This window comes from Podarcis erhardii (genome assembly GCF_964252035.2).
Source record: "Podarcis erhardii genome assembly, chromosome: 2".
Classification (NCBI taxonomy): domain Eukaryota; kingdom Metazoa; phylum Chordata; class Lepidosauria; order Squamata; family Lacertidae; genus Podarcis; species Podarcis erhardii.
In genome coordinates this window covers 7,109,071-7,131,119 of record NC_138498.1, presented here as the reverse complement: position 1 = coordinate 7,131,119, position 22,049 = coordinate 7,109,071, and the positions used below count along the sequence as shown (strand labels likewise).

Here is a 22,049-nt window from a genome sequence, read left to right as displayed (position 1 = left end):
ACTGGAGCTCACAACAGCTGTGGGGGGAAAGGGGAAAGTTTATTAGGTGCCCATGGGGTTGAGAAACTAGACAATTTCATCTCCCCGCCCCAGTTATTTGTGTTTCTAATATTAAGTTCAATTTCCACAGCAGTTTGCATATACAGTCGTACCTCGGAAGTCAAACAGAATCCGTTCTGGAAGCCCGTTTGACTTCCAAAATGTTCAGAAACCAAGACGCAGCTTCTTATTGGCTGCAGGAAGCTCCTGCAGCCAATCAGAAGCCACGACGGACATTTGGGTTCCAAAGAAGGTTTGCAAACCGGAACAATCACTTTCAGGTTTGCAGCGTTCGGGAGCCAAAACATTCGACTCGCAAGGCGTTCGACTTCCGAGGTATGACTATTTTTAAAAGTTCTGAAAATTCACCAACATTTTAGTGCACTTTATACACATTTTTGCAAACAGTTTCCATATGCATTTTGGTATATAATTCTCCCTCATTGCATTTCAATGGAAGTTTCCCCCTAACATACGTATTTGCACACATTGTTTTTGGATGGAGAACATAGTTCCAAATTCAGTGTGAATTTTGAAGGATGGCTGTGTTTCAAGCTTGCACATTGTTTCAAGAAATTATATTGGTTCACATCAAATTGAGAACTGAACCAACTTTCTTCTCCATTCCTAAGTACCAGGTATAATCACCAATTCATAATGTGGGGTGGAGGGGAGAGAGTAGTGCCAAAATTTACTGGTTTTCTTTTGCTATTTTAGCCCCACTGGTCTTTCCCACTGATGGATGCACCTATGGATCATTGAAGGAGGACATGTAAAAAAATAAGGTAAAGGACCCCTGGATGGTTAGGTCCATTCAAAGGTGTCTATGGGGTTGAGGTGCTCATCTTGCTTTCAGGCCAAGGGAGCCGGCATTTGTCCACAGACTGGTCATATGGCCAGCATGACTAAACTACTTCTGGTGCAATGGGACACCGTGATGGAAGCCAGAGCGCACGGAAATGGAATATGTATGGATAGACAGCAGGAGTTGAGCGCATGATCCAATGGTGTGTAGGAGTGAATGGGGGATTCCCACAGCAACAGTGCTCATCACTCTCATGAGCTACCTGACTGGGATTTTGATCTGGACATCTCACCATAGGTGGAAGGCCAGAAGAGGGGAAAGATATTCCATCCAATTTGAAAACAAGAAGAGAGCTGGTTTGCTGGTGATAAAAGGAGAGGGCACAGCTGAGGAAGAAGCCCCTTGGAGGAGACTGGTTGGAGGAGGAGAAGGAAGATTGGGCTGAAGCAGCAGGCTTTCCTCCTGTTATGGGACTTAGAGGGGGGGGGACGGTGCAGTCCTGTGATCCTCAGCAGAGTGGATGTCTACTGGACAAACCAACTTGCTGCTTTTATGCCACCCCTCCTGGTCCAAGGCAGTCTACGGGAACTTGCCACTAAGAGCCTGGCTTGCTTACAACACTGTGCAGCTCCCTTCCCATGGTGACTGTGGGAATCTCCCTGGGAAAAAGGGACCAGCCTTTTCCTTGGAACAGCCCCAGCTATGTGCTATTGTTCCCAGCTGGTAGCGCTGGAAGAAGCTGCTGCCTGGAATACAATACCAAGGAAGGAATCTGATCAGGTGCCTAACTGGGATGGCAGCCCTTCAAGATCTTCTCCAGAGTTTCCAAAACATTTGGCAGCTGGGGCATAGCCTCTCCCCAGATTAAAACTGCAAGCTCCTTCCACTCTCACACACCAAGAGATGCATCTCCCGCCTTGCAACTCTGGGACAGCCTGTTTAATCTTGTCTCCTGGCATCCCACTCTCCTGTCCGTTTGCCCAGTCATTTGGGCCTCAGGGATGGGATGCTGCCATCTGAATTATAGGGACTCCCCCACACCTATGCCTATAATCTGTAGTGCAGGAATTCCCTGTGCATCATTACTTCTTTGTAATGATGCCAGTGTCCAAATATTGGCAGAGGGAGAGAGAGAGAAAGAACAATGATCAATGCTGCGTGGAAAGAGTCATGGAAATGTCTAACATGGCAGCTTAGTTCATCAAGGCACACCAGCTAGGGCCGGAGATCTGAAATATTCAGTTTCTCCCAGCTTCTAAATTTTCCAGTGTTAAGCTCAGTCCACATTAGTTTGGGTGGAATTCAACATGGTGTTAAGTGGGGTGTGCATGTGTTGAATGAGGTCTACTTGCAGAGCAGGACTGTCCTCTCTCCTCTGTACCCCATGTGCCCCCTAGAACTGTTCTGGGGATTTAGGGGGCACAGGGACATTGGGGGGTGGGTGGAAGGGGCAAAGTACCATTGCATGAACAGACCTCATTCCATGCATGCAACAACTTAGCTAAATCTGGCCTTTGTTGTTGTCATTCTGCATGGAAATACGTATGCGTTTTGTGCATGCTTATTCTAAAATAAGCACAGTGGTGCCTCGCAAGACGAAATTAATCCGTTCCGTGAGGCTCTTCGTATAGCTGTCAATGGGCGAAGCAAGCCCATTGACAGCTTAGCGGATTAGCGCTATTAGTGGTTTAGCGGCTTTTAGCGGATCAGCTGATAAGCGGCTTATCAGCGGATTAGCTGATAAGTGGCTTAGTGGCTTAGGAAAAGGGGGAAAAAGGGGGGGGGAACCGCAGGAACTCGCAAGACATTTCATCTTACGAAGCAAGCCCATAGGGAAATTTGTTTTGCGAAGCGCCTCCAAAACGGAAAACCGTTTTGTCTAGCGGGTTTTCCATCTTGCAAGGCGTTCGTCGTGCGGGGCACCACTGCATTTTTATTTGCAAATGTTCTCTTTTGCATGTAATTTTTATATTGTAATATACTATATTTGCTAATGTTTGCAATTCCATGCACATTTCCCTCTAATAATGGGCTTTTTATATCCAGCTCTTGGCTGGATATATAACTGCTTTGAAAAATGTGGAGGTGAAAATTTGGAAGTATAGTTGTGTTTCAGTAGACATATCAGTTTTAATGGATGCACTGGTTCAAGAAACGCAAATTGCTGAATGAATTTCTTCACCATTCCTAACACTTGCCCTTCTTGTGGTGCACAGTGTACTCCATGCACCACTTGGGAATAAATAAACTAATCATCATCACATTATTAACAACTTATTCTGGGCCAGGCAAATAAAATAAAATGCTCATGATACTTACAGATGCTTACAGGATTGACTCCTTCTCCAGTTAGCCTGTTGAAGAAGAAATAGCCAAATGAAAAATGGCTCATCTATTACAATGAATATGGTCTGTTGTATATATAAGGGACAATGTTATCTGTTAAATAGAGTTTCCAACAGCTACAACAACATACCGCATTTTTCGCCCTATAGGACGCACCTTTCCCCCTCCAAAAATGAAGGGGAAATGTGTGTGCATCCTATGGGGCGAATGCAGGCTTTCGCTGAAGCCTGGAGAGCGAGAGGGGTCGGTGCGCACCGACCCCTCTCGCTCTCCAGGCTTCAGGAAGCTATCCACAAGCCTTGGGAGCCCACGGGAGTTCCCACCAGGCTCCCCAGGCTTGCGGATAGCAGCCTGCATCCCGAAGCCTGGGCCTGCTAAGCAGCGCACCCCAGGCTTCGGGCAGCTCTCCGCAAGCCTGGGGAGCCCGGCGGGAGTTCCTGCCAGGCTCCCTAGGCTTGCGGATACAGCCTGTTCTGGGGGCTGGGGTTGGGGGAAGCTCAGACTTCCCTTGCCCCAGCCCCGTGCCTGGGGGGAAACAATTTTTTTTTCTTTACCTAGCCCCCCCAAAAAACTAGGTGTGCCCTATGGGCCAGTGCGTCCTATAGGGCGAAAAATACGGTATTTCCCTACTTGGCTTCCTGTGTGATATATACAGGATCAACAAAAAAATCTACTGAAGATGTACTTAAGATCTGCAAGAATTTGGAAAAATAATTGATGCACAATGGAAGCAAAGATATTGATGCTTAAGATCTGAGCTGTAAATTTAGAGCAATACCTCAAAGACTCTCAAAGTCCATGGCACCACAAGGGGCACTGCTTTTCCTACTGCAACAAACACTCCATCACAATTCCAGAGATTAGCGAAATGATTTGTGCACTAAAACATTTTATTTTGTGTTTGAAGAAGATAATCAAATGTTGCATTACTTATTCTTGCAATTTATAATAATAATAATTTGATTATTTATACCCTGCCCATCTGGCTGGGTTTCCCCTGTTACTCTGGGCAGCTTACAACATATCTAAAAATATAATAAAAACATAAATCCTTAAAAAACTTCTCTAAACAGGGCTGCCCTCAGATGTCTTCTGAAAGTCAGATAGTTGTTTATTTCCTTGACATCTGGTGGGAGGGCGTTCCACAAAGAAGGCACCACTACTGAGAAGGCCCTCTGCCTGGTTCCATGTAACGGCACTTCTCACAGTGAGAGAACTGCCAGAAGGCCCTCAGAGCTGGACCTCAGTGTCCGGGCTGAGAGATGGGGGTAGAGACTTCAGGTATCCTGGACCGAGGCTGTTTAGGGCTTTAAAGGTCAGCACCAACACTTTGAATTGTGCTCGGAAACGTACTGGGAGCCAGACAAAGCAAACTTAACAGGCATCCATTGACAGAGTTGTGCCATTGCAGATATTGTTTCATCTCCACACAGAGCCCCCTGCAAAAAGAAACTGAAGCAGCTCATAACGTTATGATCACTTTATCCGGCTCACCTGTTCTCTTCCCCTTCCAGCAGCTTCCTGTAGGTGGCAATTTCAATATCCAGTGCCAGTTTGACATTCATGAGCTCCTGGTACTCCCGCAGTAGGCGGGTCATTTCTTCCTTAGCTTTCTGTAGAGCATCTTCCAAGTCAATGAGTTTGGCTCTGGCATCTTTGAGAGCTAATTCACCTCGCTCCTCAGAATCCGCAATAGCTGTCTGCAGATTTGCACACTGTAAGGAGGAAGGTGTTGTTAAATTCCTTGTCCTCTTTAGTCATTAGTATTTGTACATTCATTATTATTGCTATTATTGCTATCATGATTACAGTGGTACCTCAGGTTACATACGCTTCAGGTTACAGACTCCGCTAAACCAGAAATAGGGCTTCAGGTTAAGAACTTTGCTTCAGGGGGGCCACCAGGTGGCGCGTTGAAAGATGGCCGACAATAACATCTCTCTGACCCATACGAGGTAATTAAGGGGCTGCTATGGGAAGTATGCAGCCTTCCCTACCCCCCAGGATGTGGGGGGATCCTGTCTTGTCAGCAGTGTTCACAATGCACCCCCTGATCTGAGAGATGGGGGTGCCGAACACTTGGCACGAGCCCTCAGTGAAGTCAGCTCTTCCTGACGCCGATTCCAATTAGCGCGTGCTGGTTGTTTCAGCTCGGAATTATAATTGGAAACATACGATTGGAAAGGAAGCTGAAGCACATACATCAAGTAAAGCTCGACAGATAAGGCTGCTGATTAATGGATCTCTGTGACCGGGAGTGACGGATGGATAAGTAAATCTTCTGATGAATCACCACTAGGAGACTGTATGTTTGGAACGAAGGGGGGGGTGGAGGAAAAAAACCTTTTTTTCTTTACACGATGTGATATTAATAACCCTTCACCCCAGAAAGAAATAAGATTGTCGCGTTTTTATTATTCATAAGCAGGACTTTAAGAACTGTGTGGGGAAGGATTACAACAGGAGAGAAGACTGGTGAACGGTGAGAAAGAGGAAAAAAATTTATGACGCAGTTAAAAAATGGCGTCTCGCCAAGACAGGCTTGCCAGAGAAAGAAGGACAGGGGGGAGGAGAATCAGGATCGTTCGAAAGAGAAGGAGTGTTGGAATGCAAGTTTGACCTGACAGAGCCCCCTGATTTGTCTGATTTATTTGGCCAGCCTGAGAAAAAATAAAGGACAGACTGAAGGTTAACTTTGTTTATGGAAGCGTTGAACAGAGGCTGTCCCTGAACGAGATAGTTTGTGAAGAGTACAAAACCCACACAGAGACACCAGTTTTCAGTCTGCTTGTGAGAATCATCAGAGATCGCAAAGAAAGGAATATATGATAACAACAAGATGAGAAAGAAAGTAATAAAGGACTATCCGGATCGAACTGGATAGAACTGTCTAATTAAAGCAGTAAAATATTTGATGCCTGGAGTTATCCGGAATTTTGGACTCTTGCGGAGCTTGATGTATGGGTACCCTCAAAAAAATTTAAAATTTGGCTGTATAATTTGGAACTAATGTGATTTGAATAATGTGATGTGATTGGCCTGTTAATAAAAAGTATTTTTTTAAAAAAAGAACTTTGCTTCAGGATGAGAACAGAAATCGTGTGGCGGTGACGCGGCAGCAGCAGGAGGCCCCATTAGCTAAAGTGGTGCTTCAGGTTAAGAACAGTTTCAGGTTAAGTACGGACCTCCGGAACGAATTAAGTTAACCTGAGGTACCACTGTATTAGTGTAAATACTGCTGCCATCATCATGCATTCATTTATTTCTTAGTCCTTGAATAAATGAGGCTGCAATTCTATTTTGTAAGGTGTGAACTTGCTTTTAGGTCAATGTACACAGGACTGCTCATTTTGGGACATAAATTTTATTTCCGTCCTTCCCAGATTCTATTGTCAGTTTTTACAAAGTTCAAGTCAAAAACAGGACTTCCTCTCCCTGCCACCCCACAAAGTATTGGCAAGGCTATCCAATGCAGATGGCCTCTGTCATGTGACCCTTAACCAACACTTGCCTTTTAAAGCATTGCTACATTGCCTATGGAGAGAGAACATTGCATCGATTACAGATTTTCTTACCTGGTTCCTGGCGTTTTCAATTTCTGACCGTATCCTTTGAATCATCCGGTTGAGCTCTGAAATTTCTCCTTTAGTATTACGCAGATCATCGCCATGCTTCCCTGCACTGGCTTGGAGCTCCTCAAACTATAACAGCAGGAAAGGGAAGGGAAGGCAGAGATGGGTTGAAGGAAAGACACAATTACGCAGCCCTAGTCAGCAATGAATGCCCCCGATCAGAGAAAGCCCATTTTCAAAGATTCTGCTCATTCACACTCCTCATTTCTGGAATTGGCTGTTGGGAGGGCCAAATGGCATCACCAAGAGGACTGGATTGAAGCAGCCAAGAAGAGCTCTGCTGGATCTAGCTAGCATCCTGTTTTCCCAGTGTGGCCAACTAGATACTTATGGAGGAAACCTACAGGCAAATCCAGCAAAAAAAAAAATTCACTGTTTTTCCTCACTGACTGGTATTAAAAAGCAATGATGCCTCTCATCCTTCAGGCAGCTAACTGGTTAATGACCAGTTAATTTAGGGACTGCCAATTGCTGGCACCTAACACTCAGTTCAGTCACATCTCAGCTGAAAGAACATGCCACATGGATGAACTTTGCAAATTTGATATCTGAATTAGTCTCTCATGTTCCGAATGTGTTTTGGCTCAAGATATTAGACTACTTAGAAAGTTAGAGTACCCATGTGGACTTTTTCTATTTCTCATCAGGAAGCAGGATTCAAACTGTTGTGCAAGTGGATTTCTGGGACTATCCTGGCCACAATCCAATATGGAGATAAGATTTATAACAGGAATCTTGAGACTAGATTGTGACATCTTGTAGACCAAACTAGATGTGACATGTTAAATGCACCCTTGCATTTCATAGACACATTCTTTAAAATGGAAATAGCAGCCACAGTGGCAGAGGAGAGATTGATAATTACTGGGATCACAGCAGTTGGGGAGCTGGCATTTAATTCTTTCCTTCCTGCTTAACTATGACTGCCCCCCCCAATTGCTCCATATTTACTCCATTTCAACCTCCCCACCAAGCTTAAAAGATCTTAAGCATCTCCAGACCCATGTTTTATCAGAAGGGTCCACCTTCCATGCTAGAACTGCTCACCTTAGTTTGGTACCATGCCTCTGCTTCAGCTCGGCTCCTGTTGGCAATGTCTTCATATTGTGCTTTCACCTCAGAAACAATGCCATTCAGGTCCAAGTCTCGATTGTTATCCATCGAGAGGATGACAGCAGTATCAGACATGGAGGCCTGCAACTGAGCTAGCTCCTGAAAAACATAGAAAACAAAATTTGGTTAGAAAACATTTCATGTTTTGGGGGTTATTGGGGTGGGACAGGATCAGATCGGTAGGAGACACACATCTGTAAAATGGTCAGCTTTCTAGGGAACAGGGTCACATGGGGGAGACCTTGATATTCATACCAAACAACAACCATAGTAACAACTGAAGATTCCGAATCTTCAGTGGCAGATGAATTTTGGATCTCTAATATGAAACATCAAATCTTTCTTCTATACATCATTAATAGCATCTAAAATTAGGACCATTGTTTGTGAGAAATCACATTAGGACAATGTAAATCCAAATATTTGGGGGGGGGAAGCAAAATGTAAAAGAAAGGATGGTATTTAGAAATGTCATTCTTCTTCACATTGCCGCCTTAACATTTATCAGCCTGACTTCTAGGTCTATGTTTTGAAAGTAAGATTAAGACTGAATACCGATTCGTAGAGGGCCCTCAGGAAGTTGAGTTCATCGGTCAGGGAATCCACCTTGGCCTCCAGCTCCACCTTGTTCATGTAGGCAGCATCCACATCCTAAAAAGACAGTAAGAAACCATTTTTTTGTGGTTTTATATTCTGATTTTGTTCCATGAACTTCCCTGAGACCTTCGGATATATGGCAGTATATCAGTTCAATAGATAAATAAACTTTGCTTAGATTTCATTGGAGAGAAAACAGGGAATGGGCACAATAAAAAAAAGATGCAAATGTCCACTCTTAAGGAGATTCATTATGGAGTTATAAAGGCAATGTTCTTTAGAAGCTTTTGTTATTATTTTTCGCTCCCTTTTTATCTCAAAAAGAGCAATCTTTGTCAGCACAGATGCTATTTTAGGAAAGATGCCCAAGTCCATTTAGCTGCTTATTTCTTTGCTCAGCAACTAGTCTTCCTGGAGGGTGATTTGTGGGATAGTGGATGGTGCCTTAGTCCAGAAAATGGCCTAAGAGCAAATTAAGGGTTTCAGGGAATAGTATTAGAAACAGAAACAAGAGCAGAAGTAGACACAATTTGCATACTCACCTGAGGTCAGGAACCCAAACCACACAAGCAGATGTAAGTAGTATCCACAATACTTGCTTTTTTAAAATCCACAAATGTTATATTAACAGTTTCCCTTCCATTGAAATGTATTGAAGTTAATTACGTAATTAATTACATATTTAATTGCATTAGTTTTGGCCAAAGTGGATAGCAAGATGAATAATGTAGGTCATAGCAGAAGTTGAAGTGCAGTGGAATAGAATCAGGGCTGATTGTGTTGAAGACAGGATAGGATGGAAATCACTGCCTCCTGACACTCATAGAGCAAATTCACCTCCTCCTGACACCAGTTTCTCAACTCTTTTGCCCCTAAGTTTGTAAGTGGGAAGCTAGTAGGAGATTTAGCTCCAGATGCTGACCCTTTGCTTACTTCAAAAGTCACTCAGAATATAGAAACAGTGAGATGCTTGCTATAGATGGTCCTGGAGAATAATCACATGTGGAGAGGGAGAGCTACCACCTTCCTTAAATAGTGCCCCTGCATATTCGCTTTTAAAGCTGGCTCAGAATTCATGCTTTATGCACACATTTCCCTTCCAGCTTAGAACAAAATACACCAAGTCACACCAAGCCAACAAGTCCTTTTCTTGATGCATGAAACAGAATTTGGTCAGATATAATATTGGGTCCCTTTTAATTAACCCAGCTGGTCATCAACCTTCGGAGCACGAAGCCTCACCTTCTTGAGCATGACAAACTCATTTTCGGCAGATGTGCGCCGGTTGATTTCCTCTTCGTATCTATCAGTACAAGAAGCAAAAAGTTTCAGTTTGTAACTATTACATTTATTCAACGTGCCTTTAGGCATTTCAAAATGAACCACAATGTTGTACATAGCACATACTGCACTTATTGCCATAAATCACCTATGAAAACTATTTCCGGTGTGTTCCCAGTGTGTAGATACTGTATGATGTTAGGATAAGGGCCCTGATTGCAGAGCCTTTGACATTGAACTCTGCTCATCCTATATATCTGCAGAAAAATACCCCCCAAATTAGGGTGTTGTTAGGAGTGTGCCTGCAGAACATGGATCCCCAGATTTTTTTGTATGTGCCCTTAGTGTTTCTGATTGGTACATGAATTCAGGGGGAAATGAATGGGCGTGTTTGTGATTTGATTTACTCACTAAGCTATTGGTTTGTGGGAATAACTTAAGATGGTTTTATATAGTGATGTTTTTGGTATAATGGATGGGGTTAATTGAAAGGGAACCTGATTTGGCATGGAGTGGTATCTTTGAGAAATCAACTGAAGTACAAATTAATTTAAGAAGTTATCTGGGATCATTTGGATGGAAAATTAGTTGGCTCAGCTTCTGTGACATTTAAATTCAACAGTTGCACCCGTATATCAAAGTAGCATATGAAAATATTATGCAAACATACGTCTGTGAGCCTTTGGCCTGAATTTCCTCCAAATTTCAAAAACCTTCTCAAAATATTCAATTACCATTGAAGCTGCCATTAGTCAACTGGTTAGTACCCCTTACAGCCATTTCCTTTATGGATGGAGGCAATCTCTGTGCTGGATGGGGGTGAGCTCAAAGGACCTAGCTGTACAGTCCACAGGTGATCATTAGATATCAGCAGCAAACAAAACAAAACCTGAGAAATTTTGTCCTTGGCAATTTGCTTCCCAAATTCTTTGGATGCATCACTCAAGGTGTATCCACATTCCCCACCCCGACCCTGAGGCGTCATTTAGTTTCAGTTTCAAGGACCACCAGCTCTCACAGGAATCTGTCTGTCAAAAGTCCTTCTTAGGGAGCCTTCATTATGAAGGTGCATGACAACTTGGAAAAGGGACTTTCCTGTGTTGGCACCCCAACTAAAAAATGCTTTCCTCCAACCTGCTCACTTTGCTTGCTGAGTTTTATGTAGCAGGCCATGGCTTTTTTTTCTTTTTCAGGCTTCTAATGTTTCATTATAGGGACGCAGGTGGCGCTGTGAGTTAAACCACAGAGCCTAGGACTTGCTGATCAGAAGGACGGCAGTTCGAATCTCCACGACGGGGTGAGCGCCCATTGCTCAGTCCCTGCTCCTGCCAACCTAGCAGTTCGAAAGCACCTCAGAGTGCAAGTAGATAGATAGGTACCGCTCCGGCGGGAAGGTAAACGGTGTTTCCGTGCGCTGCTCTGGTTCACCAGAAGCGGCTTAGTCATGCTGGCCACATGACCCGGAAGCTGTATGCCGGCTCCCTCGGCCAATAAAGCGAGATGGGTGCCGCAACCCCAGAGTCGGACACAACTGGACCTAATGGTCAGGGGCCCCTTTACCTTTACCTTTGATGTTTCATTGAGTTGTGCTGTTTTATGTGCCTTTCTTGCCGCTTTGTAATTAATGGGTGTGCTTTTGGAATTGCTATTTTAATAGTTTTGTTTTTAAACTCTGGAAGCCACCTCAATTAAAATAATCGTAATAACCAAACTATTAAAGTAAACTATTGGGTGTCAGTTTTGCCTATCAGGAGTTAAGAAAGCATGTAAAGCTGAACCCAAAAATTCCAACTTCCATATGTTAACATTAACAGTCAAGGAAGATGCTGTGGGACTTGGCTGGAGAGGTTGTGGCACTCCTTTCACCCACTGTGACAGTGTCCATTAGTTTTCAGGCTTGGAGCTGAATGACATCCTGAGTACAGTGGTGCCCCGCAAGACGAATGCCTCGCAAGACGAAAAACCCGCTAGACAAAAGGGTTTTCCGTTTTTGAGGCGCTTCGCAAGATGAATTTCCCTAAGGGCTTGCTTCGCAAGACGAAAACGTCTTGCGAGTCTTGCGATTTTTTTTCGCTCCCCCCCCCCTTTTTCTAAGCCGCTAATAGCCGCTAAGCCGCTAATAGCTCTAATCTGCTAAGCCGCTAATAGGGTTGCTTCGCAAGACGAAAAAACCGCTAGACGAAGAGACTCGCGGAACGGATTCTTTTCGTCTTGCGAGGCACCACTGTAATTTGGGCTCTAGAGGTATTCCTCTTTCTCTTGATTTCTCTGCTCCAGAACAAATGGCTGTTTAATCTTGGGGTGGGGGGCTGCCTGAGGAATTGTACATGCCAATGAAAAATAAAATCATACAAGAAATAATGTTCATGTTAGTAGCATAGCTGTCAACTTTTCCATTTTCTTGCGAGGAATCCTATTCAGAATAAGGGAATTTCCCTTAAAAAATGGGAAACATTGACAGCTATGAAGCATAGCACAAAACCAGTAGCCCATACCTAGCAGCCTGCACATTGCAGAGGTGCATAGAAGCACAGATGCGCTTGCAAAGCAAATTCCCTCCATGGATGACTCAAGCAGGTGAGGCAATCCACAAGCTCCAGACGAAAGCAATTAAATCCACAATTCTCATTAGCCAATCTGATCTGGAGGCAAACTCTCACATTAATTCCACCTTTGACTGGCAGGTCTCATTGTGTCATCATGGTGTGGTCTGAGATAGTAGCCCTCATTGTGTCATCTGGGTTTTGGGAGTTTCCCCTGCGCAAACAGGTTTCATGCCAATTGAAACCTTTACGGGTTACTTTATCTTTGCACTAGCTATGAGAACCAGGACTGGCCCTACCATTAAGCAGTGAGGCCGCCTGGGGAGAAATCTAGTTTTATTTGCATCTTGATGAGAAACCAACTAATTCACACTTGTCAAACCAATACGCAAACCAAAATTGTCCTTGAAAGTTCTCTGCAATTTGATGCAGTTCTCCAGCCAGTGTGTTAAAATATGCATATGCTAAGGCAACGTGTGCAACAGAATGCATACAGCAGTAAAAGTAACATGCAAGATAATAGATTATACAGTCACAGAATGCATTATATTAGGGGAAATTGCTTGCAGAAATCAGTTTATTAGTAAAACTGCATCCAAAATAAGTGTATTAGGAGTAATTCAAATTAAATTCTGTTGGTTTTTTTATAAATCTAATCGTTATGGAAATGTGGAGAACTGAATTTAATATTTTAAAAAATGAGAAAGTGAGAGAGACCAAAATTGACAGATTTGACCACTCCTAACCTCTGCTGACAGCTTTAGACACATACACACCCTGTTTTTCTAGAGCATTAAACCCTTCCATTCAGATCATTTCGGTCCCCAGGGTTAAGGAGTAATAATCATAGTAACATCAAGAGGGTAATCAAAGTGGGCATATCTGGCCTGCCTAATCCAACCAAGTCTTGGTGGTACATTGCCAATTGGTACCCTAAACCAGGCCATTGTTTTAGCATCCACCAACTTGGCACTCAACCTCAATGGCTTAACACCCAATAGGAACCAGCATAGCTTCTTTATGGCTGAGGCAAATTCCAGAACATGCTTAACCCAGGTGTGAGGGACAGTTGACCTGTCATCAGTCCCATCCTTCATGGCCAATTGCTGGTGAGGTTGTAGTTCAGGCTCCTCACACCTGGCCTAACCCTTCGTTTCCTCTACGTGGCCTGCCCCTCTCCCTTCACCACTTCTGCCCATGCCTATCCTACATGCAAATCCCCTTCCTTAAGCTCTATGGGACAAAGAAAAGAAAAACAAAGAAATCGAATATATCTGAACCAAGAAAAGAACCGTCAAGCAAAATAGTCCTCAAAGCCTAACTACTGGCTCACTTCAATTGTCAGGACTAGCAGGTAAAGGTAAAGGACCCCTGACAGTTAAATCCAGTTGCGAACGACTCTGGGGTTGCAGCGCACATCTCGCTTTACTGGACGAGGGAGCCAAGGTTTGTCCTCAGACAGTTTTTCCAGGTCATGTGAACAGCATGACTAAGCCGCTTCTGGCAAAACCAGAGCAGCGCATGGGAAATGCTGTTTATCTTCCTGGTAAGGTACCTATTTATCTACGTACCTACTTGTACTTTGACATGCTTTCGAACTACTAGGTTGGCAGGAGCAGGGACCGAGTAATGGGAGCTCATCCCATTGCAGGGATTTGAACTTCCAACCTTCCAATCAGTTTACACCACAGCGCCACCCGCGTCCCTTTAGCAGATGTTACAACCCCCCCTAAACTGGATCTTCGCTCCCTCTCACTGAGGCCTAGTCAGTGTACTTAATTTGTCTCATATGGTAGGTTTACCATCTTGCTCTTGCAGGAGGAACAACAAAACAAAGTCCCAGTGATACAGAGAAGACCAGCTACCAGGGAGTAATGCTCCTGTCCTTATTCCGCAGGGTGTAACCTGCCTTGGAGTATCTCTGGTGTTTAGGTGGATCTGCTGCACCTATGTGTGATCATGTGTGATCATGGCAGACCAAGAGAAGAATCTCTAAGTGAAGGCAGTCTGGCTGTCAGCTAATTCAGCTTCTATGTGTTCATATGTGTATGTCCCACAAGCAGCTTTTCCATATTAATGTCTTCCCAGTTACTTAAAAAGTTGGCCTTTTTCAGCCAGTAGCTTAAAGAGGGCTGAACCAACCCTCGAGGCAAAATGTCCAGATTCTGATTCACCATATCCTGGTTTGACTCACTTCGAAAAGATTTGCCACTCTGCAGTCTGAGCTATTGTTGTGGCATTTGCAAAGTTGGCCCAACATGCTAAGAAGCTCCCAAAAGGCCCATTTCTCTTGATTTCAACCACATCAAAAATGAATGACTGAATGATTCAGTCTTGAGTCAGTAGCCAGTTTCCACTGCTCCCTGGTATTATTAGTAATTGCTTCTATAAAATGTTTTATCAGCATACGCTGATATTAGTCAGGTTGCCTTTGACATTTATTTATTTGCCAAGTTGTTGCAGTTATGGAAGGGGTAAGAGAGTGGCATATTTTCATATATTGGAGATATTCAAGAAATGTCCTATTTATATAACTTGTCTGAGACAATATAACTCTACATTTGGATCAAGAGAAAAGCGTTGATCTATCACGACTGCAAAGTGATTTTTCAGAAATGCCAGTATGAATCCAATATACACAACAGGAACAATTTTATACTACTAATATACTCTTTTAACATCTAGGGAAATGTGATTAATACAATGTCATCAATGTATATGACACAGTGCAATATAAATAAAACATTTCCATTTCATTTTGTATCAGGGAGTTTTTAATCTTTGGCATTAAGTTTAAGTTGTTAAGTTTGATGTTTTATTATGTTTTTATATGTGCTGGAAGCTGCCCAGAGTGGCTGGGGGAACCCTGCCATGTGGGCAGGGTATAAATAATAAAATTATTTACTTATTACAAAATGTATTATGTGTATACAGGAGTACATCATGCATATAGGAATGGGTGCTTGCATATGTCTATGAGAATTGCATTTGACACTGTATATAGCATGCATCCCATTGTATGTAGGGTCTACACACCAGAGGGAATCTGAACAGCCTCTGTGTTTAGCCAACAAGGGTACATTAAAGTGGGCATTATCACAGCTACTCTGCCACTTTCTATCTCTGCCTTTGAAGATGGTTCGAAAAACTCAGCTAGTACAGAATTCGACAGCCAGGTTAATCACCAGGGCAAGATGGTTTGAGCATATTACACTGACCCTGGCCCAACAATAGTGGCTACCAGTTAGTTTCCAGGCCCAATTCAAAGTGCTGGTTTTGACCTATAAAGTCTTAAACATTTCAGGACCACAATAACTCAAGGACCATCTCTCTCCATATGAACCTAGCTGGACAATGAGATCATCCTGAGACCCTTCTTTGTGTGCCTCCTCCACATGAGGTCCAGAATGTGTCAACACAAGAACGGGCCTTTTCTGCAGAGGCTCCGTTTGTGAGATGCCTCAGGGAGGGTCACCTGACGCCTTCATTATACACCTTTATGCACCAGGTAAAAATGTTTCTCTTCTCCCAAGCCTTTGGCTGATTAACATTCTATGTCCTTTTAAATGTGTTTTGTGGGATGGTGAGGCTATTGGTGAAGGACAGATCCTGAAGCTGAGGCTTCAATACTTTGGCCACCTCTTGAGAAGAGAAGACTCCCTGGAAAAGACCCTGATGTTGGGAAAGATTGAGGGCACAAGGAGAAGGGGATGACAGAGGACGAGATGGTTGGACAGTGTTCTCGAAGCTACAAACATGAGTCTGACCAAACTGCGGGAGGCAGTGGAAGACAGGAGTGCCTGGCGTGCTCTGGTCCATGGGGTCATGAAGAGACAGACACGACTAAACGACTAAACAACAAAGAGGCTATTGGTTGCTTTTGTTTTTATTTTGTTGTGTTGTGTTTTTATCTTGGTTTTTTTAAGGTAAGGTAAAGGACCCCTGGACAGTTAAGTCCATTCAAAGGCCACTATGGGGTTGTAGCACTCGTTTCGCTTTCAGGCCAAGGGAGCTGACATTTGTCCACAGACAGCTTTCCAGGTCATGTGGCCAGCATGACTAAACCACTTATGGCACAACGGGGCACCGTGATAGAAACCAAAGCGCATGGAAATGCCGTTTACTTTCCCACTGCAGCGGTACCTATTTATCTACTCGCACTGACGTGCTTTCAAACTGCTAGGTTGGCAGGAGCTGGGACAGAGTGATGGGAGCTCACCCTGTTGCGGGGATTTGAACCGCCGACCTTCTGATTGGCAAGCCCAAGAAGCTCAGTGGTTTAGACCACAGCGCCACCTGCATCCCTTTAACCCTGAGATCTATGGATGAAGGGCGGGATACAAAATAATAATAATAATAGTAATACTTTCTAACTCTGCACTCTCAAGTCTGCTGGAATAGCAGATAAATATCTGCCCCCCCCATCAGATATTCACTTACTTGGTCTTGAAGTCTTCAACAAGATCCTGCATGCTCTTCAGCTCCCCATCCAGCCGCCCCCTCTCATTCATCAGGCTTCCCAGCTGTTTCCTTAGGTTATTAATGTAAGCCTCAAAGAATGGATCAAGGTTGCTCTTGCTAGCACCAGATTTCAAGCCTTGATCCTGCAAGAGGGTCCACTTGGTCTCCAGAACCTTGTTCTGTTGCTCCAGGAAACGGACCTGAAACAAAGGAACACATGAAGCTCTTTCTACTGAATCAGAATCCCAGTTCAACTAGCCCAGTATTAAGAAGAGACCCTCTGGATCAGGCCTAAAGCCCATCTAGTCCAGAATCTTCTTCTCACAGTGGCCAACCTGTGGGAAGTTCGAAAGCAGGACCTGAATGCAACAACACTCTCACCACCTGTGATTCAGAAGCATGCCACCTCCAACAGAAAATTGTTTTCATGGCTAGTAGCCATTGATCTTTCTCAACATTGCTATAATAATAATAATAATAATAATAATAATAATAATAATAATAATATTTTTTTATTTATACCCCGCCCTCCCCAGCTCCCTCAGGGCGGCTAACAACCAATAATAAAAACAAGTTGATTAAAATACAATTTAAAAGATTAAGATATAACATTAAAACAATTAGAGAACAATCTCATCATAGGAGGAGAAAGGAAAAAGAAAGAGGGGGAGGGAATCAAACTGATTCTGAGCCAAAGGCCAGGTGGAACAACTCTGTCTTGCAGGTCCTGCAGAAAGAAATCAGATCCTGCAGGGCCCTGGTCTCAAGAGACAGAGCATTCCACCAGGCCGGAGCCAGTGTTGAAAAGGCCCTGGCTCTGGTTGAGGCTAATCTAACTTCCTTAGGCCCCGGGACCTCTAGGGTGTTGCTATATGTGGATCTTAAGGTCCTCCGTGGGGCATACCAGGAGAGGCGATCCCGTAGGTATGAGGGTCCCAAGCCTCACAGGGCTTTAAAAGTCAAAACCAGCACCTTAAATCTGACCCTGTACTCCACCGGGAGCCAATGCAGCTGGAAAAGCACTGGGTGAATGTGCTCCCATGGCAGATACCCCGTGAGGAGCCTCGCTGCAGCATTCTGCACCCGCTGGAGTTTCTGGGACAATTTCAAGGGCAGCCCCAAGTAGAGCGAATTACAGTAGTCAAGCCTGGAGGTGACCATTGCATGGATCACTGTGTCCAGGTCGGGGCCACATATGAGATCCTCTTAACTGGGGGTGCCAGAGGTACACCTACTGCAAGCTGACTACCACTGAGCTACGGCCCCTTCACAGTTGAAACAGCTTGTGTGGGTTTCTTTTGTCCAGGCAACCCTCGTGAAAAATGCAGATAACTTGATTTACAATAACATGTGGCTTTGACATTGGTATGGTGATCCCATCGCAGCTTAGCCTCGCTATTTTATATGGTTCTTACTGTGTGGTTTTATGTATTTTGCTGTAAACCGCTTTGATATTTAAAAATGAAATAGCATTATATAAACATTTTTATAAATAAAAGCAGTAAACTTCGTGGTGTGATTGCCTCATCGCATCTTCAAACTGAAAGGCATCAGACCCGGAAGAAAATCTTGAAAAGGTGCAAGCAGGGATTTGGGGAGTTGTGGTCTGGAGAGAGGCATGTTGGAGCAGACCTCACAGGGAACAGAACACAGGAAGCCGTATTAAACCTGATCAGGGTATTTGTAAATTTACCCTAATATTGATTACTCTGACTGGCAGTAACTCTCCAGGGATTCAAGGAGATCATTACCATCACCTGAAATCCTTTTAGATGCAGATGCCAGAAACTAAAACTGAGGGCTTCATTAGGCAGAACATGCTAAGGTAAAGGTAAAGGGACCCCTGACCATTAGGTCCAGTCATGACCGTCTCTGGGGTTGCGGCGCTCATCTCGCTTTATTGGCCGAGGGAGCCGGCGTACAGCTTTCAGGTCATGTGGCCAGCAGGACTAAGCCGCTTTTGGCAAACCAGAGCAGCGCACGGAAATGCTGTTTACCTTTCCGCTGGAGAGGTACCTATTTATCTACTTGCACTTTGACGTGCTTTCGAACTGCTAGGTTGGCAGGAGCAGGGACCGAGCAATGGGAGCTCACCCCATCGCGGGGATTCAAACCGCCGACGTTCTGATTGGCAAGTCCTAGGCTCTGTGGTTTAACCCACAGTACCACCCGCGTCCCGTAGAACATGCTAAGCTAAGTAGTAAAGGGGGTAGAAATTGTGCAATTATTCAGTTAAATGGTAGCTCCATGAAAAATAGTCTAAATCCTCGTTTTCCTTTCCCAGATAAGAGGAACAGAACCAAAATGAATTTTGAGTGAACAGAAAGCTCAACCAAATCCTCCCCTAGTTTAAATTTGCTCACAAAAATATTGAATTTATATTCTCCCACTCGAGTCCTTCCTCCACAATATTTCCAGTTATGGTTGATGGGTTTTAGATTAGAATGAAGAAACAAGACTTTTAACTATTCAGTTAGACTACTTTTTGATAGGGGGGGGGGAGAGGAAATATCCTAACCCTTGAACTTAGAAAGTGAAATTCAAATTCATATTCTGATGATTCGACAAACACTCTGAATGGGGTTTTTTGTGTATGTCTAGTAAGATTGTTATAACACACATGCACCTGAATTCATAAGCCAGCCAGCCACCCAAACTCAACTTGTCTCTATGCTTACATGTTAAGACATATGCATTTGTCTTGAGTCTACCTCCTTATCCTCACATAAAGCATAAACATGGTTTTCTGTTCTTCCTGTACTACCCTACAACAGCTGAATGAAGTCTCACCTTGTCAATGAAAGAAGCAAACTTGTTGTTCAGAGTCTTGATCTGCTCCTTCTCCTCTTTCCGCACCTCTTGGATGGAAGGATCAATTTCCAAATTGAGCGGTGACAGGAGACTTTGGTTAATGGTTACTTCTTGGATGGTGCCACCAGCTCCAGGTCCACCACCACCAAAGCCCAAGGAACTTTTGGATCCGCCAAGTCCACCACCAAAACCAAATCCTCCACCACCACCACCCAAACCAAATCCACCACCTCCAGCTCCCCCGCCAAAGCCATACCCACCACCAGATCCACCACCCAAACCAAATCCACTGCCGGACCCTCCACCAAAACTCAATCCGCCGCCGCCACCAAATCCACTGCGAAGGTTGCTTGCTCTGCTGCTGGAAATTCTCCTATTGCCACCAAGATTATAAAGACTCCTGCTGCCAAAGCCACCGCCACCGCCACCGCCACCAATACTGATCCTTCCAAAACTGCTGCCGCCACCGCCACCACCGAAGCCAACTCCACCAGCTCTGGCAAGAGAAAGTGAGCTGAAACCAGATCTATTGCTACTTGGGACAATGGCAGAGGTGGCGGTGAAAGCCCTGCCGCCACCGCCGCCTCCTCCTCCAGCCCTGATACTATAGGACTGCCGGTTCATCTTTGTGGATTGCCTCTGAGAGATGTTGCTATGGAGGAGGAAGCCTAAAGAGTGGTGCTCTGGTGGGAGAGCCCTTGAACATGGCTTCTTTTATCCTCCAGGCGCCCTGGGTTTGGCCGCTTTGGAAGTCAGGAGATCAATTTAGCGCATTCATGATTTTGACACACCTGGAACGCAGGTGTCCAATTGGACTTGTTCAATGCTAATTGAAGAGAACACACACACACCTATGTAGTGATAGGTGCTTGCATTGCCTGAGGCCTTATGATCAAATTACCATGTATTCAGAAACCAACCATGTGTTAAGGGTTAATCTAGCCAGAAGTTGTCAAATATTTAAAGGAAGTTCTGCTTGCTTGCTTGCTTGCCTTCTTTTTGAAGAAAATGCTGCACAGCATCATAAATTTTATGCAACTGAAACATTGAGTTTGAAAGGGGATCGATCAGCTTTGGTTGTCGACATTAATTTGTGTGCGTTATGTTTTGTCATTTCATAATACATGATCTTGTAGTGTGTTGGTTCAGCAACTTCGTGTGCCTTGCTGAGATTATGCTAATACAGACACATCTCGTTTTATTGCACTTTGCGCTTCACAGGTATTGCTCTTTGTCAGGAAGCAGGTGCAGCTGCAGGCAGCCTGGCCACTTTCAGTGGATGGAAGACCCTGCCCCCCTCTCTTCGGGCCCTGAAAGTGGAGCTGGCTAGGGCTTGAGATGGTTTTTTGCCTTCCTGCCCCTGCAGTGGCGGCAGGGGTTGCAGGGCAGAGCTGGATTAATAGGCTGCAGTGTAGGGTAAGCATAACTTTTATGTGCACTGGGAAACAACATAAATGGTGTGGCTTGCTTATTGCAATATTCACATTATTGCAGTGGTCTGGAGCCGAACCTGCAATACAGTGGTACCTCGGGTTACAGACGCTTCAGGTTACATACACTTCAGGTTACAGACTCCACTAACCCAGAAATAGTACCTCGGGTTAAGAACTTTGCTTCAGGATGAGAACAGAAATCGTGCAACAGCAGCACAGTGGCAGAGGGAGGCCCCATTAGCTAAAGTGGTGCTTCAGGTTGAGAACAATTTCAGGTTAAGAACAGACCTCCAGAACGAATTAAGTTCTTAACCCGAGGTACCACTGTATCTCTGAGGTTTGCCTGTACGTCCATATTACAGAGCTGCAAAATGTAAAGCAAGGGACACTCCCACATTGTTGGGTTACCAGGCACATACCACACATACCGTTTAATCATAACTGAATCATAAACCTGGAAAAGCCACTACTTTTAAGCATGCTTTCTTTAAAGTTAATTCCCTTACCACCAACAGGAGTTCAAAGAAGTATGTTTAAGGTGGAAGTGTTGAAATAGAATGTTACCCCTCCCATCAGGTATGTACTTTGATTATTCTGTGCCAGTCCTCTCCTTTTTTTCTTTCTAGTGCCACCATTGCAACTGAGATGTTCAGGAGTTGGAGCCCTTTCTCTATCAGCATAGACTAAAGTGTTTGAGATGTTTGAGATTGCAGGTAGTGGTGGGGACCACGATTAAGGAGTGAGCATGCTAGAGGTTCATAAAATTATGAATTATGAACTGGGGGGGGGAGATGGATACAGAGTAAATTACATACATAGGAAGACTTCAGGTTGCTGTTTTAGCTAATCTCTGGGAGGTTCAAGAGACAAACACCCACAAAACTTTGACCCTTCTTGTCCTCTCTCTTCATACATTTCTGACCACATCAAATGCCAAAATATTAACAAGTGTCTTTTCAACTTGAGGCCCTTGACAAATGTCCCTCCT

At 44.2% G+C, this 22,049-nt stretch overlaps 1 protein-coding gene and 1 long non-coding RNA gene across 2 annotated transcripts; one reads left to right on the top strand and one right to left on the bottom strand.

Moving 5' to 3' along the window:
- The first annotated feature begins 594 nt into the window (after positions 1–594).
- On the top strand, positions 595–15,118 carry LOC309332498. The gene is made up of 4 exons (XR_014152095.1): positions 595–670; positions 757–824; positions 8,472–8,597; positions 14,254–15,118. It is a non-coding gene; the product is annotated as an uncharacterized lncRNA (long non-coding RNA).
- Positions 3,009–20,661, bottom strand: LOC309332022 (keratin, type II cytoskeletal 5-like). The gene is made up of 8 exons (XM_081844676.1): positions 19,608–20,661; positions 16,797–17,017; positions 9,775–9,835; positions 8,491–8,586; positions 7,870–8,034; positions 6,766–6,891; positions 4,685–4,905; positions 3,009–3,198 (listed from the first exon to the last, which is right to left on the bottom strand). The coding sequence occupies exons 1-8, from the start codon at positions 20,250–20,252 to the stop codon at positions 3,111–3,113; spliced, it is 1,623 nt and encodes a 540-aa protein (XP_081700802.1). The 5' UTR covers positions 20,253–20,661; the 3' UTR covers positions 3,009–3,110.
- Between the last annotated feature and the right edge of the window lie 1,388 nt (positions 20,662–22,049).

Bases quoted from the DNA above. Each gene is read 5' to 3' on its own strand.
- LOC309332022 (XM_081844676.1), bottom strand. From the start codon at position 20,252: ATGAACCGGCAGTCCTATAGTATCAGGGCTGGAGGAGGAGGCGGCGGT. The intron at 9,836-16,796 runs GTAAGTGAATAT...TTGTACTGATAG, and splicing joins GTTGAAGACTTCAAGACCAA to ATACGAAGAGGAAATCAACC. The intron at 4,906-6,765 runs GTAAGAAAATCT...TCCTCCTTACAG, and splicing joins TTGAAAACGCCAGGAACCAG to TGTGCAAATCTGCAGACAGC.